The 19,567-nt window shown below is 49.1% G+C and overlaps 1 protein-coding gene across 1 annotated transcript in view; it reads right to left on the bottom strand.

The window, feature by feature from the left end:
* DNAJC11 (DnaJ heat shock protein family (Hsp40) member C11) overlaps positions 1 to 19,567 on the bottom strand; it is a 66,929-nt gene that overhangs the window by 4,547 nt on the left and 42,815 nt on the right. Inside the window, exons 5-11 of the mRNA XM_059909664.1 lie at positions 8,760 to 8,888; positions 7,704 to 7,826; positions 6,744 to 6,817; positions 3,924 to 4,113; positions 3,296 to 3,381; positions 2,873 to 2,989; positions 145 to 300 (exon numbers count right to left, since the gene is read on the bottom strand). Of these exons, the coding sequence (XP_059765647.1) occupies positions 145 to 300; positions 2,873 to 2,989; positions 3,296 to 3,381; positions 3,924 to 4,113; positions 6,744 to 6,817; positions 7,704 to 7,826; positions 8,760 to 8,888 (875 nt within the window). The remainder of the gene's footprint in view (positions 1 to 144; positions 301 to 2,872; positions 2,990 to 3,295; positions 3,382 to 3,923; positions 4,114 to 6,743; positions 6,818 to 7,703; positions 7,827 to 8,759; positions 8,889 to 19,567) is intronic.

Raw genomic sequence — 19,567 nt, forward strand, 5'->3', positions numbered from 1 at the left:
GGTAATAAGCACTGTACACGGATTAACGCATGTCATTTCCTAACAGCCCTCCCTGTGGGGTGGGTTCTATCATCTCCACGTTACAGATGAGGAAGCGGAGCACAGCGCGGTCAGTGGTGTCCCCGCCATGTGCTGTGAACTCACTTCTCCTTCTGAGCCCTGAGGTAGGGTCTGATGACCAGGCGGTGCAGAGCGAAGTAGAGCACGAGGGGCCCCACGGTGGCGTAGAACACGGCGCTGGGGAGCAGCTGGTCCGTCAGGTGAATGGGGAAGAAGTAGGTCTGACTGGCCCTGTTTAACCTGAAAACAGAACAAAGCCGAACGCCCACATGAGTCAGGTTCCCAGGGGAGGGAATGGGGTCTCAGCCCCAGGAAGAGAACCTCTCCATACACAGGACTCCAGGAGGAGGAGGAGAGGTCTGATGCTCCAAAGTCCACTCCCGGGTGGTCCCCTGTCCCAGGGTTTAGCCGCTGGATCTGATGTGAGTGACGGAAGAAAGGTCTCACTACCTGCTGACCACAAGCAACAGACTAACGCCCGACCAAAGTAACCGCGGCCTGAGGAGACAGGAGTGGCCGCTCCTCCAGGGGTCCTTTCTGCTTTCAGCGATGGCTGAGTAGTTCCTACTGGACCAGTCATCCCACAGACATCAACTGTAAACTCTGGATCACACATAACAAACACCTTCAGGGACTGGATAGCAGCCAAGGGCAGAAGAATGGAATGGCACTGGTGAATTTCCTGATATTTTTTTAAAAACAGCTTTTAGCCTGAGGGCAATTCTTAGTCTGTACCATATGGATGATTAAAACTGGAAAGAAGGGCTTCCCTGGTGGCGCAGTGGTTGAGAATCTGCCTGCTAATGCAGGGGACACAGGTTCGAGCCCTGGTCTGGGAAGATCCCACATGCCACAGAGCAGCTGGGCCCGTGAGCCACAATTACTGAGCCTGCGCGTCCGGAGCCTGTGCTCCGCAACAAGAGAGGCCGCGATAGTGAGAGGCCCGCGCACCGCGATGAAGAGTGGCCCCCGCTCGCCGCAACTAGAGAAAGCCCTCGCACAGAAACGAAGACCCAACACAGCCATAAATAAATTAATAAAAAACAAACAAACAAACAAACAAACAAAAAAAACTGGAAAGAAATCTGCAGTCCCATTGGACTGAAGAACCAGACCTCAGAGTTTGGGGCAACCATTGCAGCTGGGAAGAGGGGGTCCCCCAGAAGGAAAGTCCCAGGTGGGGAGTCCCAGGTTCTGTGTATAAATGTGCCACAGGTCTCCAGAGAACTGTGCCTCATCGGTGGCCCCACCGTGGGGGTGAGGGAGGAGAAGGGGCTGGGATGCAGGGGACCCGACGGCTCCCTGTGCCCTTTCTTAAATCCCGGGCGTCCTCAAATCTCATCTGAGAGGGAGGTGCCTGATGCCGGCTCTGGCCTCAGCTCCGCAGCTGAGACGTGGTCTGCTTCCTCTCGCTCGCCAAGTCCCTCTTCAGTGCCAGGCTGTGTTCCAGGCGGCAGGAGTACAGAGAATGACGGAACAGACTAAGTTAAAGTGCTTCTGATGAGGGGCAGCGGGGGATGGATGGCCTGTCAGGTGGAGATGGGTGCAACGGAGGACAACAAACAGGACAAAGGGGAAGTGGACCGTCTGGGGTGAGATGAGGGCAATTAGGTGACATGCGCAGAGCCCGGAGGGCACGGAAGGAACCAGCCACGTGGTTGCCGGGGACTGGGGAACGGCAGGTGCTGAGCCCAGAGGCAGGAGCACGCTCGGTGTGGCCCCGGGGCAGCCGGTGTGGCTGGGGTGGGGCGACCAGGGGGCAGAGAGGAGAGTGAGAGGCCAGACTGCGGAGGGTCCTGAGGATGCCGGCTTTGCCCTGAGTTGAGGGAGTCGCTGAGGGCTTCAAGCAGAAGGCTGACATACACGGCTTAGAGTTTAAAAGACTGTCTGTGTGGAGAGCAGTGTCCCAAGGGTGAAGGAGATCGGTCAGGAGGACGCTAGTAACTCCACGAGACGGGGGCCGCAGAGGTTGTGAGAAATGGTCAGACTGAGGATGTGCTTTCAGACGAGAGCCAAGAGGATTCCGATGCATTCAGTTCGGAGTGTGGGGGAAGGGTGGTGGAGGTGACCTCCAGGGTTCTGGACAGAACCAGTGGAAAGATGGAGCACTGAGCACTGAGGTGAGGAGACTCCGGACACGGCAGGCTTTGAAGGGCACGTGTGACCGAGGGCAGGCGGGGGAGGACCGGGACTGGAGATGTGACACGGGGAGGCTGTGAGGTATCTGAGGAGAGATCTGGGAAAGGATGAGGGATCTATGAGCTGGAGGTCTGTGGGGAGGGCCAAGCTGGAGCCAGAACTGTGAGCGTCCCCGGAGCCCGAGGCTACTGAAGCCAGGACGCCGGATCAGACCGCCGGCGGGTGAGTCTAGGCCGACCAGGGCCCGACAGCGGGGCCTCTGCTGAGAGGCAACCAGCCAGACAGGTGAAGCCAGAGGCAGCTCAGCAAGGCAGGCAGGCAGGGGGAGACAGGGTCTGTGTGCAGGTGGGAAGGATCTGGCAGAGAGAACCCGAAGCTGCTGCGCCGGTGACCACACGGTACACGTCACACCGTGAGGGCCGCAGCCGGGTGGGTGAGCGGGCGTGCGGGGCCCGCACCGGACCATCGGGGAGGCAGAGACTCGGACCTCACTGAGCGAACGTCAGGCTTCTGGACTCCTCGACATCTGCTTACACACCCCAGACAGAAGTGACCGCATCTCTAAGACCAGAATTACAAAGCAAAGTCTCTTTCTTCCTTAATGTAGGTGAAGCCCAGGTGAGTTACAAGGTGACAGATAATCCCTGGCCAGAAAGACTTGAGTTCAACATACTTGACTTTGAGAGAAACGCCCTGTGGGACTCCAACGCTGACAGCTGCACCTAAAACACTGTGCCTGGAGATCTTCCTCTCTGCTCCGTACTCCACCACCGTCCCGAAGAAGCCTGCCCTGCAGGAGCAGATCGCAGTGAGCGAGCGAGGGCCCCTCCGCTTCTGACCCCTCCCGGGTCCCCCCCGGTCACCACGGGCAACTGTCACTCAGCCAGAGGCCGGGGCCCCTACCCCCAACTCTCTCTTGCCCTCCCAGCCACCCACAGGGAGGACGTTCACCACTGACCCCTGGGTCAGTGAACAGAAGAGAGTCAGGACACCGGGCCCTGGGCACGACTGCAGGCACCTTACCGCAACCAGCGCCACTGCCAGAAACCCCTACACGGATCAAGCGCATGCCCGCGTCAGCCTGGCCGGGACTCACTTAAGGGATCCTTTCACGCGAGTCTGATCGTCATCCTGGAATTTGTGCTGATAGCTGATCAGCGCGAAGGAGTGAGGGATTCCAAGCTGGGGAGACACAGAGGGAAGAAAGAAGGCAGCTGAGACTGAAGTAAGCAGGGTTGCCCTGTCCCACAAAGCGTGTGAAAATTTGCCAGGAGCCAATGTTTAAAAACTGGGAGATATCAAATAAAAACCGTTTTCTGACTTCCCATGAAAAATAAAAACTCCTGCACACACACCGAGCCTGCGTTGTCACGGGGCAGCGGCTGCCCGCCAAGGGGCAGCTGCTCACTCCCCGCGCTCCCGCCCGGCCACCGTGGCCCCTGAGCGCACGACTCTGCTGCGGGGCCACTTACTGACCACGGCTCGCTCCCACCCCGATTCTGTGGGCTTCTCTCACCAGAAAGGTGAAAAAGGCCTTTTGCTTTAGGGCAGTTGGAACACAGCTCCCGCGGGGGCCTGAGAACAACAGTGTTTCAACTCCTGAGTGTGGGTGGACAGAACCCGCCCTTCGGCCCTGTGGGCGCTGGATTTGGGGGTGAGCAGGGGGAGGGCGGTCAGGGGCCCACAGAGGGGCTGGAGGAGGGTCCCCCTAGAGCTGTCCTCACCTGCAGGGCCACAGTGAAGTGGCTGGTCTTGGTGTCCCGGACGATGCTGGTGTTCATGGCCGACTGGATGCCCCAGCGCCACTGCAGGTAGCCCACCGTGTTCTTGTCCAGGTTCCGGGCCAGGACAGTGGTGAGGCCAGGCCGGATGCCACGGGACGAAAACTGCAGAGCACAGTTTGTCGTCACAAAGCTGGGGGGGACACACAGAGGGAAAGGGTCCTGGATGACAGTGGCCGCAGCCGTGCTTGGCCCCGTCCTCTCCGCCAGCCCACACCCTGCTCGCCATCACTCCCACGGCTCCCCGCCCGCGATCCAGGGAATCTGTCCCGTTACCCACCCGCCGAGTGGCACTCCCCACCCCCATCCCATTCCAACTTCAGCTACAGCCAAAGAGGCACCTGCATGTCTGCGCTCCTAAACCAGCAGATCCAATCCTGTCGCAAGTCAGAGCCACCTGCGGAGGTTCCCAAGCTTGGCTGCACGCTGGACTCACCTGGTGAATCTGAAAACACCGATGGTCGGCTCCTGCCCCCAGGTGTGCTGACTTATAGACCTGGTGTGGGAAAAGCTAGCCAGGTGACGCAAACGTGCAGCCAGTCTTGAGAAGCCCTTATCCAGGGCTCACCCCAGACCAATGAGGTCATTCTTTTTGGGTGGAGGCCCAGGCATCAGTGCAGTTTTCAAAGCTGCCCTTCCATCCTGATGTGTACCCAGGGCTGCAAAGTATTGACCGAAAGCTACTTGAGAAGCTAGCAAACCATCCCCCGAAAGGTCTCTCAAGTTGATTTCCGAGGGAGTCAGCCCCATCTTCTGGATAAAAAGGGGTATGTCACTTCAACAGCAAAGGAACTCACAGCACTTCACTCAAGCCGCTCAAAGACGAGCAAACAGCTTGCCTCCAGCGAACAGCCGTCATACACTAGATGCCTGTTTCCTTCCTATGCTCTGGAGGCCTCGCTTGTGCCCCTAAAATAATAATACACGTGGTAACTCTGATGACATTTGCTCCTGTGCTCGCAGACCTCTTCCCAAGGCCACACGAATGAGGAATCAACTCCTTGCTGTGCAAAGGCCCCCAACCCAACCTTGTCCGCTTTATCTGACACTCCAGCCACACGGGACGGCAGCCACGTTCTTCCCCTCTAGCCACACTGGGGTCATTCGGGGGAGGCAAGCAGGGAGAGGAGAGATAAAAGTCACCCTGTGACTTTTAAAAGAATCAAAACATAAACAATGAGATCTCTGTTTAATCAAAGTAATACGATTTCGTATTTTTCTAGAGCGTGTCCTAGAGAGAGAGAGAGACAGACTCTGGGGCCAGAGCAGCAAGTCAGGCACCGCCCTGGGAGACGGAGAACTCCCCACTGGCCGCCTGCCTTTCTCCAGGCTCACCCACACCCACCAACTAATAACCTTCTCGTCACCAGTTTGGACTTGAAAGTAACTTGACCCAGGGACTAGGGCACCCGGAGGAGGAGACACTGTACATTAACAAGCTGGCATCCTTTTTATAAATCTGCATTCTCAAGTCTGATAAACCGGGTACTAAGATGAAATTCAATTTCCAGACCTGCAAAAGCTGATGACCAGCCACACCTAGACTCGGGTGACCACTTAACGGACAGAGACTTTGAGGCTCAACCAGAACGAAACAGCCCACAGATTTTCCTCAGTGAGTGCCTCCTAAACGTGTCTAGTCTTCAGAATGACCTGGGGTGCTTGATAAAACTATGGATCCCAGGCCCCCGTCTCAGAGGACCTGAGAGAGGTCTGGCGGTGGCGGCAGGAACCTGTGCTTTCCGTCAGCAGCATCGGAGGGGATGATCCCAAGCAGACAAGCTTAGGACAGTGCTGACACGTACATATACTGCCCACCTCGAGTTCTGGTTAAAAGCCTCACTCTTGTCCCCCTCCCAGACCTGCTGGGCCCGAGTCCCAGAGCAGAGGCCCGAGAAGCCGTGTTCTAACCAGCACGTGGGTGACCCCCGTGCTGGGGTGTCTGGTCTACCCCTCGCTCTCTGCCTGGCAGCCCCGCTCTCGGAGCTCTGCTGGGGCTCTGCTCATCTGCAGCCGTCGGGAAGCCACAGCTTCCCTCTCTCGCGACCCTTCTTACTCTGCGGGGGACGGCCCTGCGCACTGGCCGCTACCAGCCTTGCCCTGCAGGCCTGCAGACGCACATCCAGCTGGAGGCGAAACACCTTTCTTTGCAAACATGTGCTCCGTTCCAGAACTCCTTTAGCTGTATCTTATCCCCCAAAGAGTTGTTTTCCTTCCACCCAATTCTTTAATCTGAGCTCAATGGGGAATAAGGACACCTCTGTTTTCTAGAAGGGACAGTCCTTCATCACTGCCAAAGCAAAGACGAAGGAGAGCAGAGGTGGCGGGGTTTACGGCTCTGGCATAACACGAATGTGCCTAATAATCAGGCTGCCTCACTGCTCACTAAAGCCCCTCTCTGAACCTAAAACGCAATCTCTGTGACAAAGAAATGACCCGCAAGCCCATACTTCTTTCAGACCCTGACCCAGTCCCCTGTGAAGTGCTTTCCCTCCGGTGTATCACGGTCCTCACAGCCCACGGTGACCAGGCAGGGCGGGAGCCGCACGCTCAGAGGAGCGGGAGCCGGGCCCGGCCGGGCAGGAAGCAGCCCTCCCTCACCGCCGATCCAGCGCCCTCCGCAACGAGCGCAGTGCCGAGGCGCCATGCCAGCTGCAGGGTCTGCCCTCAGTGACCCTGCAGGACAGACGAGGCAACTGCAGATGGTTCTGGTCTCCTAAATCCACAAGGACCACCAAAGGGCATTTATCTCTTTATATTTACCATCTTGGTGTGAGATTACGGAACAACTTTAGGCCAAATAAAGGCCCCTGCAGGTCCCCAGCTCCAAATTCTAACTGTTAAAAGAAGAAAAAGAATTAATGGTGTTTTATCTCACAGCAGTAACCCCAGTCTCAGGTAAGCGCCTCTGGTTATAATTCCCTCATTTAATTCAATGCCATCGGCCCTCGCCAGGGCTCTAAAAGTAGGGGTGGAAGAGTCTTAATATCTCATCTTAACCTTTGCCAAAGGGAGATTACTGTCTCCACAGACCCAAGGAGGCCTGAGCCCCTCCGACGAGAGCGCTGCTGGCCCCGGGTCCCTGTCTCCCTAGCTCAGGCCATCTGCACGGTGCCCGCTGCAGTCAGGGGTGGCCGCCTCGTGCCGCACAGGAGCACTTCCATCTGCTCCGCTGCACCGCCTGCAGGTCTCACAGGTGAGCGGAGACGGCTCTCAGGGGGCTGATGTTAAACCCACCAGCAGTTCTGCACTCGCAGTCGTGAAGTCCAGCCGGTTTGGCTGCCTCATTACTAGTCTGGGTGACTTTCAAGGCAACTCCTCGATGTTAATTTGATGCAGCTCAATTTGCTCGGCAGAACTGGCTGCTTAATGACGGCCAAGCAGTGGACCAGAGCGCTGAGACGGAGGCACCGGCCTTCCGCACTGTGCAGGAGAAGGGAACAGCCTACAGGCTTTTGCTTCAGGGAACAGAGATGCTGAGTTTCTAGACGTGGGATTTCCGGAGGTTGGCATCAGGGGGAAATCTTGTTGTTCTATCCTAACTTTGAGCTGCCCAGCAGACTGACAGCAGTCCTCAGATATGAGACCCAGTTTTCTCTTGGGGACAGCCAACTTATGCAAGTGTGACAGCTGGCACTCTTACACAGTGATGTGGCCAACTGAGGTCATTCTGAGGGTAGGCTGTGCAGTGGACAACACGATCCCCCCCGTTGGCATTCTTACCTCTCCCCAGCCCTTCGCCGAAGTGACTCGTCTGAGTGCGAAGTTAATGGAACCCCCTCCGTTCCCATTCTGGGTTGAGAGGCTTCCAGAGAGGATGGCTGTGTCTGAAGCTGTCAAGGGTGCCTAAGAAATGATACCTGCTGGTAATAAATTAATCAAAGCAACAGGAAGCGCCAAGGACAGAGCCTGACGAATACACCCTAAGTGCAAGGCCACAAGTACAGGTGAGTCCATGGTTCAAGCGTGCAGGGATGCAGAACTGCCTCACCTGCCTCACTTCTCTCTCACCCTGGCATCCGAACTGCACGTGGCCACCAAGGTCAGGTTTTGGAAAAGCTTTAATGGGCGAATTTCAAAAAACCAGGGGAGACGCAGGGCTAGATGCTGGTTCTCGGTGTCCCAGTGCCATCAGACTGCACGGTAACTTCACCCCGTGCCTCCCCACGCAGGACGTCTGGGACTTCCCAGTCCTCCCCATGGCTGCAGTGACTGACTCTGGAAGCCCCAAGACGGGGGCAGGTTTCCCTGAGTTAGGACTTCACGCTCTAGGCTGATGTACCGGAGAATAAGTGAATGAGTCTGGGGGGCAGAGACCCACCCTAACTGTCAGCGGGATGGCCTCACACTGCCACACCCAAACAGTGGGCAGAAAGATGACATTTAGCGACCCCAGGGCTCAGCACACAGGAGAGTGTGCCTTAAAACTAAGGCCGGTTCTTGGAATTTCCCACGGAGGGCTGCTTTCTCTCCTAAAATCGTCACAACCTTGGCTCCCCCTTCTAGAGCATGAGCGAAAGTTTCCTGCTGGAGAGCCCTGAGACTCTGAAGCTATGCACCCCTGGCACTCTTGCTGCTGACATGCTGGCAAAGCAGTATGAACAAGGTCGTGACTGGAGCTCTTCTTCTTTTAAGTGGCTAACTGCATCCTTTCATAAATAAAGATGAGAAAACCCTGAGCTGACTCTCTCATCCCAGCTGCACACCTCGCAGCACCTCGTTAACCCGAGTGCCCTCGCTGAGCCCCCCTGCGCTGGGGGAGGCATCTGTGCGCTTTACCTCAATGGACTGGGATATGTGCATCTTGTTAATTTCAATCTGCGGAAAGCCACTTCCGGACACATCTTCGTACTCCTCCTCGTAGCGATCAAAAAGGTCAGTGGCGTCGATGCCAACGCTGATGGTCCCCTGGGGCAGAAAAACAAGCAGTCAGCACCAGGCTTGGGATTTGTGGGATGAAAGACAATACTCCATACTTCAGCAGCCACGTGGGTCACTGGGTGCGCGGGACTCCACGAGCCCACGGAGCACAAATGCCACGGTTCAAACCCGAACAGTGGTCGAGCACCACCGACTCGTAGAGTCAGAAAGCCAGGCATGTCCGCAGGCAGATGACTCACCAAGGACAAGTGGTAGGAAAAGAAGACTGACCTCTTTCATGGCTCTGAATTGCTCATCTCCGGATGTAACCCACAAACGCAGAAAACAACCTAGAAACTAGCTACATGGATTAAACACTTTTAACATTCAATTCTAAACACTCTTATGTCACGAAAGTACCTTAAGAGTCTTTAAAATATAGAAATGCCTTCAAAGACAAAGAAGTGCAAACCAAATAAATTAAGAACAGCAGATTTAAAAATTGTTCCGCCTCCTGAAATTAATTTGAGACTTAAATTATGAGAAACAGAACCCCATTCTCTCAAGAAATAATAAGCTAAAATTTTGCTGATAAAAATGCTCTTTACTCAGAAAATCAATGTTTATTATTTTCTTTTACCGTCATAAGACCTTACAAATGGGCAGATACCTTAATCCAACATATAAAGACATGACCCCACACACATTTTTATTAAATTCTCTGCAGCCCGTTAAAAAAAACAACAAACTTCATTGAGGTTTAATTTACATGTAACAATATAAACCACTCCCATTTGAAGTGTACAATTTAATGAGTTTTGACAGGTGTGTACACTTGTGAAACCACCTCCAAAATCACGATACAGGACACTTTTATCACCCCAAAAGTAGCTTGGGAGGACGTGTTCTCTCCCCGAGAAGGGGACTCGTGAGCTGGGTATGAGAGGGAAACCAGGGATGAGCAGGGAGGCCGCTGGGGCTGGAGCGGAGGGAGGGAGGCGGGACTGGGGGTGCTGGGTGTGACTATTCACGTAGCAGAACGTTACGGGCGGGGTTCACCCGGGATAACACCAGTTTAACCCTGATGTTTTGGTTGATTCAGCATTTATCCCAGATGTTCATTTTTAAACAAAGTGGCATCACCACCGATAGTATTTTCATCACCAACAGCATTATCGTCGTCAACAGCTGTCCGAATCTAAGCAGCCAGAGTGGGTTTGGTGGCAGCCTTCACTCTGTGCCTCTAGCACCGGCCACCGTCTCAGCTAGGTGCGTGGGGTGCAGGGAGACTTCAGGCGGTGACGAGGCTAACCCATCACTCTGCTCCGTCTCCTTCCGGGTGGCGTGAGCAGCACCTCCCGCTCCGGGACTGCGCGCAGGTGCTCGCTGAGACGGTGGCCGGACGCAGCCCACTCCTCCCAGCCGCGCCTGGCGGCGGGAGAACTATCAGAGGCTGCTGTCCGTTTGGCACATTAGGCAGGTGGCCAGTGCCTGGGCCTGTGACATGCGTGAAGCATGGGAAGTTATACTAACTATAAATAGAGCAGAGTCTATAAAAATTTTGAATCATTAAGTTGTACACCTGAAACTCATATAATATTGTAAATTAATTATGCCTCAATTAAAAAAAAGATGCTAAGTGAAATAAGTCAAAGACAAAAAAAAAGAATACTACAGTATACAGAGAAGAATCAAATATGCCAAAATTTCAAATTTACTATATAAATTTGCTCCTTGTATGAATATGGTAGGCAATGTTATGAAGGAATAAAAAACAGAGACACTGAAAGGACATTCTTCAGAAAAACAGCGGTGGGGGACTTCCCTGGTGGCACAGTGGTTAAGAATCTGCCTGCCAACGCAGGGGACATGGGTTCGAGCCCTGCGCCGGGAAGATCCCACATGCCGCGGAGCAACTAAGCCCGTGCGCCACAACTACCGAGCCTGCGCTCTAGAGCCCACGAGCCACAACTACTGAGCCCGCGTGCCACAACTACTGAAGCCCGCGCGCCTAGAGCCTGTGCTCCGCAATGAGAAGCCCACGCGCTGCAATGAAGAGTAGCCCCCGCTCGCCGCAACTAGAGAAAGCCTGTGTGCAGCAGCGAAGACCCAACATAGCCAAAAATAAATAAATAAAATAAATAAATTTATTAAAAAAAAAAAAGAAAAACAGCGGTGACACAGCGTGGACTCGAGAATCCCAGGAAGGTCTCCCACAAAGGCATGCCTGCTGGGACTGCAGTCCTGCACAGAGCCCCCTCCTCGATTTGCAGTGACCCAGGACTTGCTTTTGCCCAAGAGGATGCAGGGGTTGGGATGGCGCAGACTCCAAGGCTAGGTCACAAGGAACCTTGCAGCTTCGTCTAGGCCCCGGGGGAAGCTAGCTACCGTGAAACCACCCAACTACCGTGAGACTGCCAGGCTGGGAGTCAAGGTAGCCGGGGTAGAGGCCGCCTGGGAGAGACGGCAGGCCACCCTTGGCCACCACAGCTGCAGTGTAGGAGAGGCACAGGCATGTAGATGCCACCTTCAACATGACCCAGCTACCACTGGGCTGCATGGGGAGACCCCAGGCAAGAACCATCTGCCGAATCCAGTCACTCCACAGGAGCGAGGAGAAAAATCGTTCTCGCAAGCCGCTAAGCTTTGGAGAGGTTCGTCATTCAGCAGCACGTAACCAGAACACAAAATATCAGAGAAGGATATAAACCGATTAAAGTATGTAAGTGTATGCCAAAAATAATGATTCCGCTTCTGCTACTTTCTTCTGAACACCCCTTTTCACTCTCAAAAATGTCCTGATTTGGATGTTGAATGACATGGTCACCCCGCCTACAGGTCACCGTCAGGGTGCTGGCTGACCATGAATGACGTAAGCCCCCAGAGAGCAGAGCAGAGCCACCAGGTCTGACCTGCAGGCTCCCCCTGGCTCTGTGCTGGGGTGAGGAGGGAGGCAGGGTCACGATGGCAGCAGTATCACGAGCCACTGACTTACGTATGTGGGTTTCGTCATCAGCCACCTCATTCAACTCACAAGCCCCGACAGTTTTCAGTTGGTTCTTTAAAGACAGGCAATGATACCATATGCAAACAATGAAAACCCTTTCAATATTTTTATCTCTCTTGTTATTTGTCTAATTGTATTGGCTAAAACTTCCAGAATAACGTTAAATATGGTTTTCTTCCCTTTTCCAAAGAAAACCTTTGAAATGATAAACATTTGTGTTAACTCCATACTGACAATCAATGGATTCACCAGAGGGTAGAGTAGACTTCTGAAGTTTAAAAATAGTGCTGAAGGCATCACTTTCTCAACTATTTTGTTGTTTCTTTAAACAAGGCCAAAACAGTGGAAAACTTCAATGAGCCAGTGACTTTTGTGACTCAGTGGCCTTTGGTGTTGATCCAAGTCTATGGAAAATGACACCTCCCCCCCCCAAATAAAGAAAGAAAATGACCCAGAGAATGTAAGGCTCAAGCGCCAGCCACACCTGAAGAGCCACCCCAGAGAGGGACTGGTCACCTTTTACTATTTCAGAGAGTGGTTCAGATGCCTGCCATCTGCTCTTCTTCCACTTCCAGGAAACGACCTTTTGAAAATGGACTGGTCACAGCACCAGAACTAGATAGACTTCTTCTCTATGAGCCAAACAGGGGTTTGGCTGCAACTTACAATTCATTTTCACTTTCAACATAATATGCTTTTCATACAATGAGATGTCATGACTTAGACAGGAATGAGAGTTGGATCTGAATTTTAACAGAGGATCAAAAAGGATCGAGAAAAAGAAAAAGGAGAAAAGATAAACTCTAACTCTGGATAAATTAATGGGTTAGATTTTTTCTAACAGCTTCTAGCTCAATATATGCAAGTTTATATCCTTTTATTATTAAATCGTTACTAAATCACATTTTTTCAAATAAAAAGTTTATAAAGGAAAATACTTTTAGGTAGTCTTTGCTATTAAGTGCAAGCCACAAAACTTTTAAAGCATTTTGTTTATTTTTTTCCCCTGCTACAAGCACATTTCACCTTATTTTTCTAGAGCAGGGTAGTCGAACTTTTTCTGTAAAGAGCCAGGCAGTACTTAAGGCTTTGTGGGCAACTGCTGTGGAAACTGCTCAACTCTGCTGCTGTAGTGCAAAACAGCCACAGGTAATCTGTAAATGAATAAGCTTTGCTGTGTTCCGATAAAACTTTATTTATGGACACTGAAATTTGAGTTTCATATCATTTAGCTCCATACAGCCCTTTCCATACAAGGATGAAAAACTGTCAGTGGCATAGCCAGCAGCTGCAGATTTTCAACTGAGACCTTTGAGACTTTTTTTGGAGCTCAAAGATTCAATCTACAGCATGGGACAGTCACCCCTCCCACCAATCAGCAGAGCTAACAGACTCCACAGGGAGCACACCCCCCAGTTTCCCCACAGTTTCCTACTATCTTCAATCAGGTCACAGTCATTCGAGTATAACACAGGTTGTCACAAGAATCTATTTACTTAGTTCCTCAAGTTTTGAGCTACTCAATGAAAATCACAAACTGATAAGATTCAAAGGTTTAAGGAGCTAAACACAAGGGGAAGTAGCTGAATGCTACTTGTAAGCACCCATTCTAACCTGTAAACTACAACCCCACTGGATCACCATCTTCCTGGACTACCAAATACTCCATTCATAAATCAACCCTTTTTTTCTTTAACTGTTAACAAAACACTGTAAAAAAGATACCTGTTTTTTCTCTCATCTGCAGACTACTGCAATACTTCTCAAATTCAGCCACACATCTGAAATTCTGGGGTGGGGACTTGTATAAATACAGATTCCCAGGTGGCAGACTGATAGACTCCTATTTATTTGCTCTGAGGCAGAGCCTGAGAATCTGAATTTTTAGCAGGTGAACATATTGTGATGTAGCTGAGTTAACTTACTAGCTTTGGGGTCTTTTTTTTATAACTGAATATTTTATTTAGATCATTGTAGATTCACATGCAGTTGTAAGAAATAGTAATAAGAGACGCCGAGTACTGCCTTCCACAGTGGTAAAACTTGCAAAACTACAGCAAACTATCACAAATTGGATAGTCACATTGATACAGCCCACCAACCTTATTCGGAGCGCCCCAGTTTTATTTATTTTTATTTTTTCATTTGTGGTTGTATATTTAATTCTATACCACTTAATCACCTATGTGGGTTCATGTATCCAGCACTACAGTCAAGATACAGAACACTTCCATTGCCACAAGGATCCCTCTGGTTGCCCTTTTGTAACTGCACCCACCTCCTCCTCCCTCCCCTCCTCCCCCTTTCCCCAACCTCTGGCTACCAGATCATTTTTTTAAATGGAGAAGCTGCAGCTGACAGAGTTTTTGTTCCTCTATCTCATTCATGATTATGGAAAAATAACAGTCTTTTCTAACGCAATTATCGCCAATAAATACATTTGGATGGGTTAAACCAATGGGATTAAAAACACATACAAAAAAAAAAAAAAAAAAAACACATACACTTTTTGGAGCTGCTACAGTGGAGGATTACTGGACTGAATGTCAATATTATGACATAGTATGAGTGTGTTTCATGTTTGGTAATTGCAATCATTGTTGCTTTTGTTGTGGTCATCCATGTACAATGCTTGATGTCAGTCTATTTATCTCTTGTAAAAATAAAATACAGTGTGTGTGTGTGTGTGTGTGTGTGTGTGAAAAAAAAAAAACCAAAAACACATACACTTTTATCTCAGTGTCCTCCTGAAACCCTCTTCCCTCCCAAAATAACAATAAAGGAATGACAAAGCCAAAGACAAAAAGAACAGGATAACTAAAGGTGACAGATAAGAGGTGTTAACCAATTTTTAGAAACTGGAAAAGGATGAAGAGATGGTAACTGATTCTGCAGAGAAAACTGAAACCTAAGTGTTGCTGGTCAGGAGCTGGAGGGACCACGCACCTCACGAGTCGTAGAAATGTGGACCCCTGCCCACTCGCCCAAGGAGCCAAGTGCCAGAGGCTTGTTCTTTGGAGAAGTCACACGAAGGCATTCCAGGCACAGCAGTGGGGGAGTGGGGCCCGCACTGGAAATAGGCTGAGATGGACTAAACGCTGAATAGCCCCCTCCTCAACCTCCTACCCCACTCAGCTATGAGACTGCTGGCCGCCAGGCAGGAGACTGGAGGCTTCTTCTCAAGAGGAAAACCATCTGCTAACGAGAGGAAGCCTTTGGACACGAACCTCTGGCGGGGTTGGGTGGGGTGTGTGTGTGTGCGGTGCTCCACCCGAACACCCCAGAGTTAAGCCCATCGGGGACGAGCCCGGCCAAGTACATGCAGTGTCTGCTCAGCCTCACCGCCTCGCTCTTCATGGCAGACAGCCAAGGATTACCAGACATTTGAGGAAAACCTCCAACACAAAAGTCTGAAACCAAGTAAAGATCAGAAAGAACCAGAAAGAAGCACAGAATACAAATGCCAAAGAAAATGGCAAGAAATCTGTAGGTAATATCCTTAGAAAAATAAGAGATATTGCATTGATAATAAAAAAGTTATGAATGCTTACTATGTGCCAGGAACTCTTCCATTTAATCTTCTTATCAACAGTGAGGAGGCACTATTTTCTCCATTTCAGATGAAGAAACTGAGGAGCACAGAGGTGCAGTCTCTTGCGCAAGGTCACAGGTGATGAGTGTCAGGGACAGGATTTGAACCTGGGGGATCTTCAAATGCCAAATTCCTACCCCGTTACTTCCCATGAAAAAAACAACGAATCTGAGAATAAGAAAGTCTAAGAAATTAAAAACATTATAGAAAAATTTTAAAATTTTCTATATTCTTTAAATAGAAAGGTTGGAAAATAATCTAGGAAAAAAAATCTCCAAAAAAGTAGAACTAAATGAGAAATATGTAAAATGGAGAGGGAGAAAAAAGAAGATGAAATTATTAGTCCAAAGGGTCCAATATGTGAATAAAAGGAATCTGTAAAGAGAGAAAGGAGGGGAAAAAAAATACTAGAAAACGTCTCTGCACTGAAGACCACTCAATTTTCCAGGTGGGAGAAAGTCACCCCAAGATTCTCCATTGTGAAAACCCAGAGAGAAAGACCCTAAGGGTTATCAAAGGGGGAAAAGAACACAAGAATCAGGGATTAGAACTAGTCTTCTCAACAGCAACCCTGTAAGCTAGAAGCCTTGGAACAAGGTCTTCTGAGGCTTCGGAGGAAAAATGATTTCCAAACCGGAATTTAATATCCAGTCAAATTATATAAAACTGCCAATTTTTAGGCCTAAATAGACAAAAATAAGCAATACCTATTATTAAATATAGAGGAATAACCAAGTATTAAGTTACAGATACATACACTTTACAAGTGTATCTATCTACACACACATATATATCACAGAGTATAAAGATATATGCTTTATAGTACTTAGCATCAAGTATAAAGTTGATTTTGAGTTATGCAAAGTCAATGTTTTACCTCTGGGAAATAATATGGCAACATCTGCGTATATTATGACCCATACATTTCATATCTAGGTTGTGCGGTATATGGGTGTACATGCATATGTGCAAACACATACACACACACACACACACTCAAGAGACAGCCTTGCACATGTGCACCAGGAAACATGCACAGGAATGTTCACAGCAGCAACGTTCCTAACAGCAAAAACCTGGAAACAATCGAAATATCCACCAGCAGGAGAACAGATAAGCCATGGTACCCAGCAATGAAAATGAGTGAGACACAGCTTCATGAAACATACAGAATTTTGGAAGAGTATGAGTGGTGGGGAGAAAGCAAGTCCCAAAAGAATACCTATAGCATGGTACCATTTTTACAAAGCTCAAAAACAATAAAAATGAAACACTATATTGCTTAAGCATACATCCAATTTGTAACAAAATTTAAAAAGCAACAGAATGGGGACCATGTGAGTTTCTTGCTTGTGCTGGGAGTGGAGTGGACCCTTCCCACCTGGAAAGTGGAGTCGTTCAGTTCTGGGAAATTTCTCATATTATTTCTTTTATATTCATTCTCCCTTTCTTTCTTTCTATTGATACATTCCTTTTATTCACATATTGGATCCTTTCGGATAGTGTTTCCTTCTGGCAGGGAGATGGAAAAGGAGAGAAATGTGGAAATGAATGCAAGTTATGGGCAATATTCTTGTTTTTGGGTCAGGCAGTGGGTACTAGGTGTTTATTACTATGTTACAGTTCATAATATTACACATATCTCTTCTATGTATGTGTGTATATATTATTACATACATACATACGATTATATATAAATTATCTTTTCTTTTAAAAGACACTTGAATGGGAATGAAACGGAAAAGAAATTTGACTTTTAGGCATCTTGTGTAAAGGAGCAACTGGAGAATGTGTTTCCTCCACAAAGAGATAAACCAAAAAGGGGAAGGTGTGGGAGCCAACCAAGGAAAGGGTTGGAGGGAATCCAAACTCCACGAGGGAAGGGGTTGCTTTGCCGAGTGTCTAACAGTGCCTCTCTCGGCCGGCACTCAAGGCCAATTTGTTGAATGAATGAACACAAAGGCAGTCCTAGGAAGTTGGCGAGGAAAGTCCTGAGGTCACAGCCGGACAGCAGGCCTAGAAAGCAGACTCTAGTCTGGACTGGGATGGGGGATGATGGAGGAGAGCTCCAGAGGGATGCTACCAGGACCAAAAGGAGAGAGACAGAACACACAAGGTGTCTGACAGATTTATAGGAAACTAATCAAAGGAACCAAATTGGACAACTACTAACACCACGGAGTAAAAAGCGTATTAAGAGAAGTCAGGTAATCATAGTATACTATCAGGTTCAACTGGGTATTCGTACAGTGAATATTCATTTAACCCTAAAGGGTATTATAATTACATTGGATGAACTGAAAAAGATGTGTTGTCTGGGGGAACTATATCCTTATCTTTTCTGGCAGGAGGTCAATAGATAATTACTAAAACTGAAAAAAACAGAGAACAGAGTAAATATGCAACTTAGAAGTAGTAGGAAATGTCAGAGAAAAGAGCTCAGAAGGGAGGAGTGGGGAAAAGGAGTCAGGATTCCACAAGGTGGGGGGGCAACATTTAAAAAAAAAAAAGCCTAGTAACTATCTGACTTTCTAAACTACTTACACATATTATTTAGATACACACACACACACACGAAAAAAAAACTGCCACACTTTAGACTTCGAAACTAGGGGCTACTTAAAAATGATGAATATCTCAAAAAGGTCTGATATGCATATTTAAAAACTAGTAAAGGACTTCCCTAGTGGTGCAGTGGTTAAGAATCCGCCTGCCAATGCAGGGGACACGGGTTTGACCCCTGGTCCGGGAAGATCCTACATGCCGCGGAGCAACTAAGCTCGCGTGCCACAACTACTGAAGCCTGAGCGCCTAGAGCCTGTGCTCTGCAACAAGAGAAGCCACCGCAATGAGAAGCCCGCACATCTCAACGAAGAGTAGCCCCCAACTGCCGCAACTGGAGAAAGCCCGCGTGCATCAACGAAGACCCAACGCAGCAAAAAAAAAAAAAAAAAAAAAAGTTTTAAAAAAATTTAAGAAATTATTAAAAAAAGCCCCCAAAAACCTAATAAGACCTCTTGTGCCCATAAGTCTCAGATGTTCCTTGATCAGGAGGGCCCAACATAACCAAATGACACCATCGCCCACAGGCTGGGCCTGGAGTTGGGAGAGATGGGGCCCAGCCCTTTCCCAGAGGCCATCAGACGGCATCAGCATCAAAGGCTCAGCCACTCCTGACCCAAAGGAACTCACGCCAAGACCGGAGCACTACCTGCCGGCCGGGGATCCACTCCCACACCGGCTCTGTGAACAGCCTGGATAACTTACTGGGTTGACCAAAAAGTTCCTTCGGTTTTTAAGTAAAAATAAGACACATTTTTCATTTTCACCAAGAACTTTAGTGAACAACGTATTCACCGTTCTGTTCCACTACATTCTGCCATTTTCCAGGCAACTTCATAATCCATCTTCCCAAAACTTTTTATCTTTTTGAGGAAAGAAGTGTTCCAGGTGCCTTTTACAGTCTTCTAGGGAATTGAAAATTTTTTCCACTAAGAGAATTTTATAAAGACCAAAATAAATGGAAATCCGAAAATAAATGGAAATCTGAAGGTGCAATGTCTGGTGAATATGACAGAGAAATCGGAACTTCCCAGCCAAGCTTTTCTGCCTGGTCATCAAAGAAACATGCAGTCTTGCATTATCCTGATGGAAGATTATGCATTTTCTGTTGACTAATTCCGGATGCTTTTTGTCAAGTGCTGCTTTCAGTTGGTTTAACTGACTTGCTTCATTCTGTATGACAGTCTCTAGGTCCATCCACATCTCTGCAAATGGCACAATTTCATTCCTTCTTATGGCTGAGTAATATTCCACTGTATATATGTACCACATCTTCTTTATCCATTCCTCTGTTGATGGACATTCAGGTTGTTTCCATGTCCTGGCTATTGTAAATAGTGCTGCAATGAACACTGGGGTGCATCTATCTTTTGGAATTATGGTTTTCTCTGGGTATATGCCCAGGAGTGGGATTGCTGGGTCATATGGTAGTTCATTCTGAATATTTTTGTGTTTATATGTCTTTATCTGGCCACAAGGATAATGTGAGAAATTTCTGTCAAATGCAGTCTCGATAGTAACTATTTACTAATTGAAAATTCCACCGGAAGAGGCTATCACGGTAAG

This window comes from Balaenoptera ricei, chromosome 1, assembly GCF_028023285.1.
Source record: "Balaenoptera ricei isolate mBalRic1 chromosome 1, mBalRic1.hap2, whole genome shotgun sequence".
Lineage (NCBI taxonomy): Eukaryota > Metazoa > Chordata > Mammalia > Artiodactyla > Balaenopteridae > Balaenoptera > Balaenoptera ricei.